Source organism: Stylophora pistillata, chromosome 6 (assembly GCF_964205215.1).
Source record: "Stylophora pistillata chromosome 6, jaStyPist1.2, whole genome shotgun sequence".
Lineage (NCBI taxonomy): Eukaryota > Metazoa > Cnidaria > Anthozoa > Scleractinia > Pocilloporidae > Stylophora > Stylophora pistillata.
In genome coordinates, this window is record NC_142524.1 from 22,072,025 (window position 1) to 22,087,785 (window position 15,761).

The 15,761-nt window shown below is 37.6% G+C and overlaps 2 protein-coding genes and 1 non-coding gene across 3 annotated transcripts; 1 reads left to right on the plus strand and 2 right to left on the minus strand.

The window, feature by feature from the left end:
- Positions 1–417: 417 nt before the first annotated feature.
- LOC148728806 (small ribosomal subunit protein uS5m-like) lies at positions 418–11,188 on the minus strand. The gene is made up of 11 exons (XM_088763560.1): positions 11,047–11,188; positions 9,923–10,000; positions 7,938–8,039; positions 6,487–6,663; positions 5,908–5,942; positions 5,201–5,288; positions 4,722–4,768; positions 3,453–3,510; positions 3,023–3,085; positions 1,794–1,930; positions 418–1,138 (listed from the first exon to the last, which is right to left on the minus strand). Exons 1-11 carry the CDS (start codon positions 11,183–11,185, stop codon positions 923–925), a joined length of 1,140 nt encoding a protein of 379 aa, XP_088619686.1. The 5' UTR covers positions 11,186–11,188; the 3' UTR covers positions 418–922.
- LOC111346572 (uncharacterized) lies at positions 8,580–9,916 on the minus strand. Its single transcript, XR_016002589.1, has one exon. It is a non-coding gene; the product is annotated as an uncharacterized LOC111346572 (transcript).
- LOC148728807 (cytochrome c oxidase assembly protein COX16 homolog, mitochondrial-like) lies at positions 11,167–14,999 on the plus strand. The gene is made up of 4 exons (XM_088763574.1): positions 11,167–11,255; positions 11,460–11,540; positions 13,206–13,277; positions 14,470–14,999. The coding sequence occupies exons 1-4, from the start codon at positions 11,217–11,219 to the stop codon at positions 14,536–14,538; spliced, it is 261 nt and encodes an 86-aa protein (XP_088619700.1). The 5' UTR covers positions 11,167–11,216; the 3' UTR covers positions 14,539–14,999.
- Positions 15,000–15,761: the final 762 nt, after the last annotated feature.

Sequence of the window (15,761 nt, forward strand, 5' to 3'; positions counted from 1 at the left end):
CTACGTCGGCGGAGTAGCATCACGAGATAATTAGCATTATCAACGGAGTTGATAATGTAGAGTGGCCACCGCAAAGAATTTCTTAAGCTGACATTTCGTCAGAGCGAACGGAGGAGTTGTGGGTCGCGTTTGTTTATGACAAAAAATGGAACTACGCTATTGGTGGGAACATGATAAATAGGGAAACAATAATGAATTAGTTGAATGACAAGCGTTTACTGTTATCGTGGGGATTAAGTGTGCCGATTTGAAAGATATATATTTTTTCTAGAGTTTTGCGGCTTTCCGAACTGCCTGGTTCTAGAAAATTGGCCACCCACTGTGTCGATCAGGTTGAGCATGAGATTTGAAATTTCAAAGATTCCCACAGCGAGACTTTGAAAAACTAAAGAAGTATAGAAATTGTTTCATTCGATAAACATTCAAGAACGTTCTTAAAAAAGACGCGATATAGCCATGGTCACATAGACAAGGATATGTTTCAGAAATTTGACATATTTTATTAGAAGGAAACTAACCTCATCTGCTATAGTCATTTGACTAAGAGAGAGGCAGGGAAAGTTACGACACGATAACAAATTAGTCGGTGCTCGGAAAGGAGGCGGACTGGAGTCAAACTAAGTCAAAGTCAAATCAAGAGGCTTAAGTGGAAAACGGGAGTCAAAGTAAGGCCTCTTGAAAAGACACTGACACCCCGGAACTTGTTTCAGGTCTCTCCCACACCCCTAAACCAACACCCTCAGTACCGTTTCTATGTCACAAAAAGTTGTCGAGAAGAATTTCTCTCTCTCATTGTCACAATCAAAGTGAACACGACATTCTTTTCTTTTGAAATTCTCGTCAATTAAATTTTAAAAACGAAGGATTCCCCGTACAACAAGAAAAGACACTATTGCTTCTGAACAATTCCAAATGCAGTAGACTAAAACAAGTCTTCCACTTTCTTAGGTCGATGGAGTCCTCTGTAAGGATCGAAGACCTCATTGAAGTTATACTCGGCTTTTTCTGATTTCTTTTTGAGAACCTTGTTTCTGGCTTCGTCACTTGGTGAGGCCACAATCATGGGTCTATTTCCACACTCAGGTCTGAACTCCACCACATTAAGGCCCGTGCGGTCTGCAAGTTGCTGATGCGTTTCCTGCAATGATACCGTAAAGATTCCGTCTTGTCTTTAGTATGTTCACGTAAAGATTAGAGATGACGTCAAAATAAAGTTATAAGAAAAAAACAACAACAATGATAATAATAATAAAAAATAATCTTTAATGAAAGTTAAACGAACCGCAGGCAAGCGCCTTGTCGATGTTTTGGTTGATTTATAGATGTGCTTTATTTCAATAGTTATTTTTCTTGTTGCCCGACCCTCGACGTTTCTTTCGCACTCTCTCAGAACCTAGCACAGGCTATAGATCTTTACCAACAGCCAATCGCATCCTGTGTTGTATTTAAAGAGGGTAAGTTTCTAAAGAAACTACGGTGCTGCGTCGGTGGGGGAGTGTAAGGGGATAATTCGGTTTTATCAACTGAGTTAATAATGTAAATTGGCCAACGTAATGAGTTCCAAAGATGACGTTTCGCGCGTTAGCCCTTCGTCAGTGTTGTGTTTAGTCAATGAGATGACTAATTTACGATCATCTTGTTTTTGCGTTCAACATGAGGTTCCAACACCACGATTGTACAAGGGAAATTGCAACTGAGTAAGCGATTGCTATCCAAAAGCTGAAATTTCCGACTAGATGGTGCATCTAAGTTACTTTTCATTCTTGACGGCTTTCACGCCGAAAAACGTTTACCTGACTAAGCAGTCCCTGGAACACCGCGCGAACGAGGCTGAGAGCGTTCGTAGTACCGTACACTTTACAGCGCATGTCTTCAATTCCAACGAGCATTGCGATCTCTTTTATGGCTCGATGGCAGCGAAGTCCGAAGCCTGGGGAAGACAGACATGTTGAACATAAAAGTAAGAGGAAGCAAAATTATCTAACATTCACGGGTGAATGAAAAGTTTAACGTCCACATGTTTTCTTCAATACAATATGTAACTAAATACTTCCATTCCTTACGTGCGAATGCTTATCGACGACAGAAATGAGCCACAGTTGTCATTAGTAATAGATGTATATTTCATTAATTTCATAAACAAAATAAATAAACGAACAAATAAAAAAAAATTGGACTTATTAATAATGAGGCGGTATATAACCATTTGGCGCACTTTGGAAGACTTTCCAGGCAGTAGTGTTTTATCCCTTTGAATTAGTTAACCCCCCCCCCCTTCCCCATCACTCATATAACGCCATCTTCGCCCCTTCAAATCCTTATTCCTTGGTCTCTTTCATATCACTACGTACGTCAAAACAGAAATTCAACTAAAAAGAGAATCAACAAGGCATACATATACAGTGTATTTCTCACAGTTCTATGTTCTTCTAGCTCATATCTTTCAAAACTACACAGCAGAGGGATGGATAGATGGATGGATGGATGGACGGACGGACGGACGGACGGACGGACGGACGGACGGATGAATGGATGGATGGATGGGTTAGATGACCACTCCCCTTGGGGCTTCTCAAGGCCATTCTTACAACACTGTGCGGGGGACATTGCCAGACTGCATGTTGCATTTTACAACGAATCAAAGGAAGTTGAAGATGCCCTCTACCCCCAATTCCCAGTAAACAGGCCAGACCACATCACAGTAATCTCGTGAGTGGGTTCTTTAGCGTCCCCTGCCTAACCTAATTAACTAACCAATAGGTGCTGGAGACGGGACCTACGGTTTATTCGTCCTTATCCGAGAAGACTAGAATGTCTATCCATTTCATGATAGTATAGAAAGGTAGCACATTCTCCTCAGTTATTTAAGACCTTGAGTATTGGTCCGGCTGGGGCTCGACAACCCACACAACAGTCCGGCGCTCTAACCAATCGAGCTAACCGGGAGGCGGTTAGGGAGAGAAAAGAGCAGCAAGATCTTTACGAGAAAAAAGATTCAGGTGTTCAAGTTATAGTAAATTACCTCGCGGCTTCCTGAAAAAATTGATCTTCGTGCAGTGATACTTCGTTTCCATGTCATGGAAAACTATAAAGAAGAAAGAGACCAGAAAACGTTTAATTACATTTAACTACAATCAATATGTATTATTATTTATCGATTTTTTGTTTCTGTTATAGTTGTTGCTGTTTTTTTTTTATGTGCCTGGGAGTATAACATGGTATCCGCTTTAGCCAGCAAGCAGGCCCTCCTTATAAGCGCTTCGGCACGAGCGCCAATTTGCACACTGAGGGCCCCATTTGCAAAATTTTGACTGCAACGTAATTAGTATCTTTTATTTCTTGAAGTTCCTACAGCCCTCAATTTGCTGTGCAAAATCTGTTCAAAAAGCTGGCCAATTAAAGATACATGTACGTCAGAACTGTCTGGGAGTTCCTTGGAGGTGAAAACTTACTTGTGTGGTTGTCGCAGCGTTCAATATAGTATAGATAGTTTACGGCTCTGTTTCTTGCCTGATAAAACAACACGCAAGGTACAAGTCAATACCATGTCGGTCTCTGCAGAACTCAACAATGAATCTAAGATTGGCACCGCAGATTAAATCTCTCTTTAAATCAGTTCCCGTTCCTTGCTGTTGTTGTTATTTTTAACATCCGTCGTAAATCAGGATAAAAGGTGCTCGGTCACTCAGCTCCATGAAAAACTGGTCAATCCTTTTTTTTAATTTTACTTAATTTTTTTTTTCTATTAACTCGATTACGAAGTTAAAAGTGTAAAAAAAAAAAAAAAAAAAACAGAAAACAGGCCAAAGGTGGCGAGATTACAGACGGGGGGGGAGAAAGGGATGCTTATTGAAGTGAGAGAGAGGGGGAGGTGCGAAGGGCACTTTACTCGGAACTCATTGGAAGATAGTGGTTCGATAAATCATTTCTTCTCTGAACCGTAACCTTTCCAAGCCCTAACCCGTGCGCATTGCATAACCCCTTGGTTGTAAAAATCTACACTGTTTGAAACGGGAACTAAATCAGGCTTTCAACTACCGGCATATTTTGTAGTGAAAGGTTTTCTAGCCACAACAAAAAAATTATTGATATGCCTACACCTGTACTGTATAACACTCAAAATATCATATCAAAACATTTATTACTCAGCGCTGTGCTTTTACCTCATAATAATTGGAATTTTTGAATTGGAGAAAGGTGCGGAGGGGGGGGGGGAGGAGGAGGGGAGTACAACAAAATTTTTCTTGAGAGGGTGGGTTTACCAGTGAGCATTTAAAGTATGGCACCGGTAGTAATAGTAGTAGTGAACTTTATTTATGTGTCGCGAGAAAATCTAGCGCATAGCACTAATTGGGAACACACAGGGTAATAATGCGTAACAAAAGTAAGAAATCTAAAACCTATCTACAAATAGAATTATTTACCTAACCTATTTATAAATTAAAATTATTTATCACTATCATAGTCTCAAAATGAACTGTTGCAAAGTCTACATTTTTTGCAGCCATCATCAGTTATGACAGTCAGGTCCGTTCTCCTGCTTTTAGTCTTAAATCCATGCAGACTATCTTCACTGCGTAACTCTTTCGTAAGTTTCGACCGGAGGAGAGGGCCATAGTATCTAACAGAGTGCTTTCCATATTTAATGGTATTAAATCGAGGTAATTTGAAATCTGAATGAAGTGCAGATAATCAAACGAAAAAATACTTTCCTTACATACCTCAAATATTGCACTCAGGGCAGTTTGCCCTCTCCCAACGCCAAAACCTACAAATAAAATAACACATATTTCACACTTTACTTATACATAGAAATGACTGTGAATCTATGAAAATCATATATGTAAACTGTTGATTAAGAAATGTATATCAAGGCAATCTTTGCAGTAATGTACACCACTTGAGCTGTAGTGAAAATAAAGCCTGAAAAAGATTCAGGCCTGTAAGGAACTTAAACCCATGATCTCTTCGATACAGGTACAGTGCTCTACAAACTATGATAACGAGCCAACTGGGAGCTGGTCACCATGATGGCTCATAATAAACCTGTGAAGTGATAAATAAATAACAGTGAATATATGAAAATCAGGATTTTTCTTCAGGCCTTATTTTCACTTCTGTTCAAGTAGTGTTCATTACTGTGAAGATCACTTTGATATTCATTTTTTATTCCACAATATACATAAAATACATGATGTACCTACTAGCCCATTTCGATTCCCAGCTACCACCAAGGCACGCAGTGTTTTCCTTCTTCCACCAGCCTTTGTGTTAGACACTCGTCGCAACTAAAAATCAATTTAAAGTACGTTTCTGATAAGTATTTCTTTTCTGTCTTTTCAATTCTTTGTAACATTTGACCTTGCCAGCACAGTTTGTACCTCCATCACTTTGTATATCACTACTTTTTTTGTGTGATACAAATTACAACTGAAGAAAAAAAAAAAAAAATTCCTCGGAACAAGGGAAATTTATGTTCACATTAACATTTAGTTGGTATACTGGTGAGAAGACATTTCCAGCATTGCCAGCCCTGCCTCAATTATTGAAGCATGGAAACAAATCAGTTTAAAGTCATCCTGTGATTTTTCCAGACCAGCTAAAGCAACAACCTCTCCAGTCCAACACACTTCAGTTTTTGCCATGATTTTCTATAAGATTGCGAGCATGGGGGCAGGATTTATTTTATTTGTAATTGCCCCTAGGTCCATTTCTTTTCAAGATCCACAACATAAAATTAAGCTTGATAATGATTTCTTTTCCCTTATTTGCATGCTCTTATTCTTGAAATAATTCCAGGAAATGAACTCAAAGTTTTTTTTTTTTTTCTACAGAGGTTTATTATCATAATGGTGATATATCATTTGCTGTTTACAAGTCATGTATCTGAAAACAAACATACAGCACCTCAATGCACACAGAAAAGAAATCTTTCAATTCCCCTGAAAACAAATTGAAAATGAAGAAAGCAGTGATTCATTTCTGGCTTCTCTGTTAAACTACAGAAAAAAAAATAGTAAGCTGTTGTTGCAAAGTGCCATGAAAATTATAGCTCCAAAACCACAAGGAATGATAACACGATGGGAATGCACAGGGTGGGTACACCGAGCCTTGTTGTAAATACTGCTGGGCAGTGTCTATCAAAAAGTTCAGTGTCTGCTGTTTTATTTTCCTCAGATGTCCTCTGTACATTTATTTTCACATTTGAATGGCTTTCTCCAAATCTTTGGGAGACATGGATGATTCTGGCTTGCAGATGTTTGCTAACTAGTGGATATTTTTCTGACAAGTTTGCACATCATCAAATCACTCGCATTTTGCGAGTTTGCAAGCATTAACTTTGAGCCCTGACATTGTAAGGAGAAATTGCAGCTGTAGATTGCTACTCATCCTTAGGAATCAAAGGGCTCATGCTAAAAGCTCTAAAACTGTGGCCAGCAATATTTGAAATACTTTTATTTCAAGGAATCTTATTCACAAACTCACTTCCATCAGCAGTAAAAGGGCATCCACAACTTCTCCCTGGCCAGCTCTTTCCAGCCCAACCTCTTGCAAATGTTTTCTTTGTTTGTACAGCCTCTGCTGTACTTTTATCATCTCTGTCTATTTCTGCCCCCTCATTCATAGGAACATTGTATCCTTTCCACTTGAGGCCAGCCTTGTCTAACAATTGAACATTCAATATGTTTAATACACTACACATTGTACATTCCTGTGATACTTTTTTAGGAGATGAAAAGTACTGACCAGTGTAACAGGTTTTGTACACTTTTGACCTGTTAAAATTCCATGACTTTCCATGACTTTTTCCATAACCTTTTGAAAGATTCCATGACCTGTTTACAAACGTTCTCACAATGCATGCTTCTGTTTATTTGTAATGAAATGAAATCTGATTTTTGGACTCGTCAGTTCACTTCTCAAACTTTGGGTCTTATTGCCTTTCACTCATAGAGAGCATATTGATTTTTCATGACTTTCCATAACCCACACCTAAATTTCATGACTTTCCAGGCCTGGAAAATGAAAATTTTGAAATTCCATGACTTTCCAGGTTTTCCATGACCTGTGCAAACCCTGTGTAAATGTCATAGAGATCTGCATGTAGTGATTATAACTTTGCTCTGGTATAAGACAGTCCAAACATAAGCTTTCCAAAATCCATTTACTTCAGTTCATCAACTTTGAAAGATGTCTTCTCGTACCCCCAACATATGCACAAAAGAAGGATTCTAACTGGTTAATTGATCCTCTAACATTAGAGGAAATTTAAGGAAAAAATTCTGCTATGTAGGGGAGGTACACATGGGGGAAAAAGGTTTCTTACACAAGACAGTAGTGTGTGAGGAAACCTATGTGAGATTAAAGAACTTTGCCTGGTATAAACATTGAAAACTGACAGATCTTAACCTTTTGATCTGAAATATACCTATATATATATTTTTCAGCAATTTTTAAAACTAAAGAACTTGAATTTGATTTTAATATAATCTACTCCGTATGATGCACAATCCTCGCAGTAGAGAGCGCTATTTATGAAATAGTGAAAATCAGACCTGATAATGTTTTCCAGCAAACTTTTAAGGAGGTGTAATTGGCATTGTCACGAAGAAATTAGGCTGCTAGCTGCAATTTCAAGTCAGGCACTTCAAATATAGGGCTTCTATGAGGGTACTTTACATGCATCAACTGAAGAGACCTGGCCTGACTAATGAGTTTCCTTTTTACTAAATGACGGATGCAAGAAGGAGAAGGAAGTCACAAGAAACAAGAATTTAAAACAACATTTTATTTCTACATATCATTTCAGCACCCAGCCTGGAGCAGAAGCAAAACTCCACTCCCTCCCCTTCCCTATGCATGCTTCAACATTGTCCCTGTCTAAATCAAGGTACAATTACCATCAGAAGAGGTATCTTAGACATATTTGGGCTTACCATATTTAAGTAGTTTTGGATCAATTCCTTTGACGACAGTTTTCTTATTCCCTCTCCCTGTTCCTCTGCCACCAGTTACAGCATTCCACAATATGTCATACTCTGAAATTATTTTGACATGGATATCAGTGTTAGATTACTAATGTGCATGTATAGTGCATTCAGTATATTATCATTAATCAGTTGACTCAAGACCTCATAGAAGTACATGACATGAAACACTAAAAGGAGATGTTGTTTTAAATTACATCATTTTCAAACCATTATCAAGGGTACAAATGAAAATAAAATTAACAAATGCGAGTTCAAGAGTTACAACTAATTTGCATAGGGGAGGTAGCTACACAAATACTTTAGCATGGATAGAATCCGTTTGCATGTTCAAATTCGGTGTTAATTCAGTACATGGTTTGAACCCGGGGGTAACATGTGAAGGTGTAGTCTGATCGTCCGGGTGAGTGTAGTCCTGAGAAGGACTGTTGTCGGTGGTAGTGACTACCACCGACAACAGTCCTTCTCAGGACTACACTCACCCGGACGATCAGACTACACCTTCACATCGGTGTTAATTGTTTGATGTAAAGCATCTCCTTGACAAGACAATCGAATTTGTTCATGAACTTCTTGAGAACTTTGAAACAGCTAAGAAGGTCCTCAGGGACAGCACCTGCGTGGTCGTTGTCATAGTGCTTGTGTACTGAAGATGACGTGCTCTTATGGCTATCCCACGCAGGCATATAAATGCCCACGTGTGTAACCAACATAGGTCCCTGTATCGCACAGGTTACATTTAAATTGGTACACTATGCACTGTTGATTAACCAGCTGTGGTTTGGTTTCACATTCTTTAAGGTCTTGGCCAATTTTCCGACTGACAAATACGGGCTGGATTGTGGTTTGGAGCTTAATGCTAAGGTCTTTCAACTGTGTCTTAACAATGTTAGCGGAGTCTTGGTCCTTGAAGGGTATGACTACTCGGGTTACATCATTTTTCGCCAATCTTCCCAATGCCTGCAATGGCTGCTGGTCAGCAATTCTCGAGTTAATAAAGGTGTTAATGGCGGAGTTGATAAGGTGGCGAGGGTAGTCCAAACGTGAGAATAAATTCTCCAACCGCTCATACTCCTCAGAAAAATAAGGCCATTAAGAGGACAAACGGTATGTGTGATTGAGCATAGTTGTTAATAAGTTCCGTTTGTACCTGTTGTCAACGTAACTGTGGTAGTGGACAAGTAAACAAGTATTAGTAGGCTTGACATAAACTTTCGTCTCAATTTGGGGTGCACGGTTTAGGAGCTGGGTGCCAAGAAAGGGGAGCATGCCATCTTTTTTTATTTCCATTGTAAAGCTGACAGAGGGATGGGCATGGTTCAGGGTGTGTAGGAAATCCGTAGCTGTAGTAATGTTGGGCATTATAGTGAGAGTGTCATCAACATATCTGCGATAATAATCAGGCAGTTTACCTTTGAGCACTAGCCTTTCTTCCAATGATGACATAAACACGTTAGCTAGTAAAGACCCAAGTGGGGACTCCATGGCCACTCTGTCGGTTTGTTCGTAAAATGGATTCTATCCGTGCTAAAGTATTTGTGTAGCCACCTCCCCTATGCAAATTAGTTGTAACTCTTGAACTCGCATTTGTTAATTTTATTTTCATTTGTACCCTTGATAATGGCGTCACGAAGTCGCCGAAACGTCGGGATTTTATATCGTTCATTTTTACCTGTCTATGCATTACTAAATCTTTGTTAATACATTTTCAAACCAAAGAAATAATCCTGTGATCTAAAATATTCCCTAGCAAGTGGATATGGAATTTTTTTGTAATTGTCCGTGCATGCAGCAACACATGTAGACAAGACTTCTTTAGCCTGAGAAGGGAAGTTAGTTGGAGACTTCATCAAAACCTACACATTTTCAGATTTCTGGAGATAGGGATCCCTGGTTAGATCAGACGTACCTTCTTTGAAATAAGAACATCGTACCTCTATTTTTGCTTGAATAAGGACGCTTTTGGTCTTGTATCGTCAGAGCTGAAATGAATCCCCTCATCAGCAGTGACTCTGTAAAAATGCAACAATTTTGGTATCTCCATTCGAAAGTGTACTTTTTTTTCTAAGGGGTAATTTTCCACTCAGTTACTGAGATGAGCAATCTTTCAGGTTCAATTGAGATCTTGAATCATTACCAATGTGGATGCTAAGATTAGAATCATTACAACCAAAACCTCCCTACAATGTACAAGGGAATCTTCGATGATAATATATTGAAGGATAATAAGCACAGGTTTACATTTACATTTACAGGTTATTAGGTCGGTAAAATCATCAAGATATCACACCAACTGTAAAAATAAAGCAAATAAATAAATAAAGTAAATAAGTAAATGAATAAAATACAACTATGTTGATGTTGAAAATAAAAGTTAAATTACGAAAACTATATAAGCTACATGTATGTACAACTATCATTTAAGAAGGCTGATAATCTATGTTTAAAAATTTCTAAGGAAGTTGACGAAACAATGGTCTCAGGGGGGCAGTTCCCGTCTGTTATAATAGTTCTTGGAAAGAAGGAAAATTTAAAAACGTCTTTACTTGCATATGGCACGCGAAATTTAAATTGATGGCTTCCCTCGTGCGACTCTCGGAGTGCGGTACTAAATATTCTCGATTATCTATATCAATAAGACCGCGAGTTAGCTTATAAGTATTAACCGAGACTGCCTTCTTCTTGTTTCGAACGTGGTCCATCCTAAATCTTCGATCATGTCAGTCATCATCATCATCATCATCATCATCATAACTCTATTTGGTAACGCAGGTTAATATTTGCGCAAGTAACACAGTCTAGCATATCTATGATAATTCTGCGGTTGTGTGATGAGAAGTCTTTTCGATACACGGATCTTGAGATAAGTCCTTCATTTGCTCTGAAAAATTCATAGTAAAATGCATACATAGAGCTGAACAAATTCACAAGTGTCAATAACGTCTTGAAAAGTGACGGAGATTCGAAGAAGTTGTGAGAACTTTGGAAATGTGTACGATCGTTTGGTTCCTGTTGACAAAAGTTAATGTTCATGACGTTGAGAACTTAACTATTTTACCTTTGTTTAAACTTGAAAAACTCGTTAAATAGCCACTCTTCCTTAAAAGTAAGGGTTGAGCAAAGTTTAGGCAGAACACACATCTCCTGAGAACAGCCGCCATCTTGATTTCAAGAGCGGCTACTAAGCCTGGGAGCATTCACCAATGCCTGGCTACTTAGCCGCTCAATATGGCGGCCCAGTTTATTAAATTTGGTGTCCCTATGATCGTAAGTGGATCACGTTCTGTCTATGAGTATTGCCTTCATAAAAATAGGTCATCGACAAATTTAGCTCTTTTAAAATTAATATTACAATTTTCATTTTTCATCGAGTTATTTATTTTACTTTAACTTTTGGGTTATTAAGAGAAAACCATATGTAGGACATCGCTACGTACGTTACAGCTTTTTTCTTGTATGATTTTCTTTAAGGGTCTGATCGTTGGTGGATCATTTGCATTGAAGGAATTCACTGAGATAAAAATTAAGCGCCGGGATGAAAAGATATACAGGGTAAGCTGATAAATTTTCATGACTTATGTCCTCCTCGAACTTTAAATCAAATATCTGCAAACCTGCGCGCGCGCCGGTAATTATATCGAGTCCATTCTCTTTCCTCACTCTTATCTCACTGGAGATAATGCTTTTGCTCAACATTACTTTCCCGTCGATGATTGGAAAAGATATTTATAATCATACCTTTCTTCCAATTTACAGTCAGGGAACCATTTATGGCTAAAGATTACTAAAATCCCTCGATCAACGTTTTGATATTGTCATGATGTATCATGCATGCAATGCCAAAGTAAAAAAAAAAAAAAAAAAAAAAAAAAAAAAAAATAATAATAATAATAATAATAATAATAATAATAATACTAATACGATGACATTAACAAAAATGAGCGAAGTGAAACCTACTCGAATGTTAGTATTATTACATTTATTCTTTATTCTTTCATTCTTTATTATTATTGTTTGTGTCATACAAGTGAATTCCTAAGATTGGCCAAAACCAGAGGCTTAAATGGCTTATGGTCAGAACAAAGACTAAATTCTCAAAGAACAATAGAGCAATCTAAGGTATTCTAATCTAATTTACTGTAATCTAATCAAATCTAGGTAATAAACAATAATCAGGGTATATTAGAAGTTCAGTATAATGTTCACAAATTTACAAAGAGCAGTAGATTAATCTAAGTAGTAAACAATAGTCCGGGTTTATCAGAGTTTCAGTATAATATTCAATTTTGGTAGCTAAAAATTTAATTCAGGTTCAAGAAATACAATTTAAGCTTCTTTTTGAAGATACTAATGGTAAGGCTGTTATGGAAAGTCAGAGGGATATTATTCCAAATAGTCGGGGCTTGGGAACAAATAGCAAACTGATGCCTACGCGAGAATTTGTGTAAGTTAAAACAAGAGTGAGTTTAATAATCATGAAACTCACGATCAAAATGTAAAAGCGAAGAAAGAGTGGCAGGCACAAGGCCATTGAAATATGAGAAAACAAAACAGGATACATGGAATTTGTAGAGTAAGTGGAGCAAAAGAATATTGAGCTTAGAAAAAAGAGGTTTAGTATGTGTTAGTGGAGGAGAGAATGCAATAAAACGAATGGCTTTTTTTTGTAGTATATAAAGAGGTTCGAGGTAGGAGGCAAATGTAGACCCCTAAATCAAATTACAATAATTAATGTATGGTAGGAAAAGAGAATTATATAAAGTTTTTAGGGTATGCGAGGGTAGATATCATCTCATTACATTACATTTACATTTATATAGCTCAGACTTCTATGTGGATATATTCAGTCACGCTTAACAGTATCGTAAGGTTAAGATCGGACGTCAGCATTTTTATCAGGCGCCTCTGGCAGCTGCTTCAGTCCATGTAGCGATTTCATCATCCCACCCATTCCACCCCGGGGAGGACATCCACTACACAGTAATCTTGTGCATGGGAAATTTATGTCTCCTACCCCAAACCCTGCAGGAGACGGGACCTACGGCTTTACGTCTTATCCGAGAAGACGAAGCAATGTGAGTAAAGCGTCTTGCTTATTATACCAAGGAAAGTAAAGGAAAAGGCCGCAATCAAGCCATGGCTTTAAGCTATGGACAACCAGAGGCACTGTATCATATGTATAATTTCATGAACGTGAATGAAATTTTTTTTTCGCAGTTGAACAGGGAAGAAGCCCTAAAAGCGTTACCCAACAAGGGAAGAGAAGTGTTAATAGAGGAGGCATATAAGGTAGATCAGTACTATTACCTTGCTGTTAACGTTCATAGAATTTGCACTTGTCATCGAGATTGAATAAAAGCCAGGGCTCTTTTGCTAGCTTCGTAGCTAAGCTTTGGAACTCCATTTGCGATGGCTAACCTCACGATTCTCCCTTTTCAGGATGTATTTTTTATATTTGCATTGTAGCTTCCTGAATAAACGTTATTTATTTTATAATTTGAAATGGTAAATTGGTCACTGTTTCGGTTATAAAAGCTGACGTTTCGAGCGTTAGCCCTTCGTTGGAGCGTTAGCCCTTCGTCGGAGCGTTAGCCCTTCGTCATTTGCTCCAACGAAGGGCTAACACTCGAAATGTCAGTTTTAATAACCATATCGGTGGCCAAGTTACCATTTTAACTTTGTTGATATATTCAAATTATTTCGTTACCCCCACCAATGCATCGCCAAACAGTTTCTTTAGAGACTATCAGCCTTTATTTATTTATTTATGTTATGTTATGTTATGTTATGTATGCTCTTTGTCAACTCCCAAAGAGAGCTTTCAAAAAACTTTGTAAGGACATGTTATTTTCGTTCTTAGAGGCTGAGGATTACTATGTTGAATCGCCCCTTCTACTTCAAAAAATAACGAATTATAAACCGGTTTTATGATTTATATTCTACATTCTATAGTGTTTCTATTTTCTTTTGTTTAGTGATGTAGTTGTATATATGAGTTTTAAGTGGCTGTCTTTTTCTGAAATTGTTATTGTGTTTAAGCTTTATTTGTAATATATCACTACTGCTGTACCTCTAATTCCTGACCACCTCGACTAGCTCCTGCTATTTGCGGGCGTGAATGCTCTTCATGAACATGAAAGTTTGCTTCACAACCAACTAATGATGATATCTTGTAAAACGTGTAGATCAGATTAATAATAATTATATTAATAATTATAATAATTAAGTAGATGTCAGTGCAACTTTTGAAGTTTAAAGGTCTAATAACTAAATAAAAATGTATAAATAAAGATGATATTAATCTGAGAAATGGTAGTGGACCGAAACTGTGTTGGCTTGATGTCACTGACTTACAGTTTGTTAGTCAACATTGGAAGTTTGTTGGGATTGCTATTGTGCCAAGAAGACATCAGTGACTAGTATTAATTAATTACTTTTTTTCTGTGATTTATTTATTTAGTATGTATTCTCTTCACTACAGGATATTGCCAAAAATTTAGATATTGACCACTGGGAAAACAAACGAGGACCACGTCCATGGGAAGAATAGCCAATATCATGAAAGTCAAAACAAAGAAATCTTCAGCTTGCAGAAAAGTCACCTAGCCTTTTTGGTCAACATCCAACCTGCACTGATCTCAGCAGAGAGATTTGACCAAATATTACTTACTACCAAGTCCTGTCTTTCCTCTGGACAGGGACTTAGACAATAACCCTTTGACTCCTGTTAGTGATCAGTAGGTAACTTCTCCTTGCAGTACCAATATACTGTCAAGCAAAGGGGTGAGGAGAAGAAGGGAATGTATAAACTAGGGGATATTGTTAGATTGTACACTAAATTTACAGAGCAAAAAAGAAAAAGAATTAATCAGCAGACAATGAGGAGAAGGAAAATTAAGTCATTTGAGTGGAAAAGGGTGAAGTACTTATAATAATGAAATTTCTAGGATGACCACTTATCTTAATTGTAAAGAGCTGAGCATATTACAAAATAAACTGTGTGAAAAGCCAGGCTTAGGCAGGCTGGTGGCAAAAGGAGATACAGTACAAACATTTCACTAATTGAGATGGTACAGATGCTGGAAAGAGGCATGTTTCCACCCTGTTCTCCCATGCATTTTACCCTCATGTTTTTCTTCACGTGTTTGGTCGGGATAACAGTTACTATTCTTTCTGCCTCAGTTGCATGAATACTACAAGAGAGTGTAAACAGTGAATTACATGTATTTTTGAAGACCAATTTCTTCAAGGTGCTTTGTGTTTTGTGCACTGACATTGCAACTGGTTTTCAAATAAGACAGTTTTTGAGGTTCTACATTCATCAAATATCTTGTATGCATTAAAATTCCAAGGGAACAAGCCACAGCAGAAACAATGCAGGGTGTAATTACACCAAACAAGTTTCCACAATTCTTTGCAGCGCTAATGTACTGATCAATCCAGTTTACCAATACTTGTCATACTAAATGGCACTTTGCAAAATTTAACAGATCTCTTTGACAGTCCTCTTCTAGTATCCTTTTAGACAGCTATTTTTATTTTAATTTCTGTTTAATACTAATTTTTAAATCACACAACATTAAAATAGGGGCTAAGAAAGTTCACCCCTAGGTCTTAAAAGAATGATTTCGTTGTGCAGCATTTTGTCTCTTGAACAAAGAAGGAATCAGTAAATGTATCAGGGTCAAATATTTGCTAGTTTTTGGATGGAAACTGACATTTTCTGACAGAGCTAAAAGTTACCTCTGCAGTAAGTCCTATGTATTTATTTCT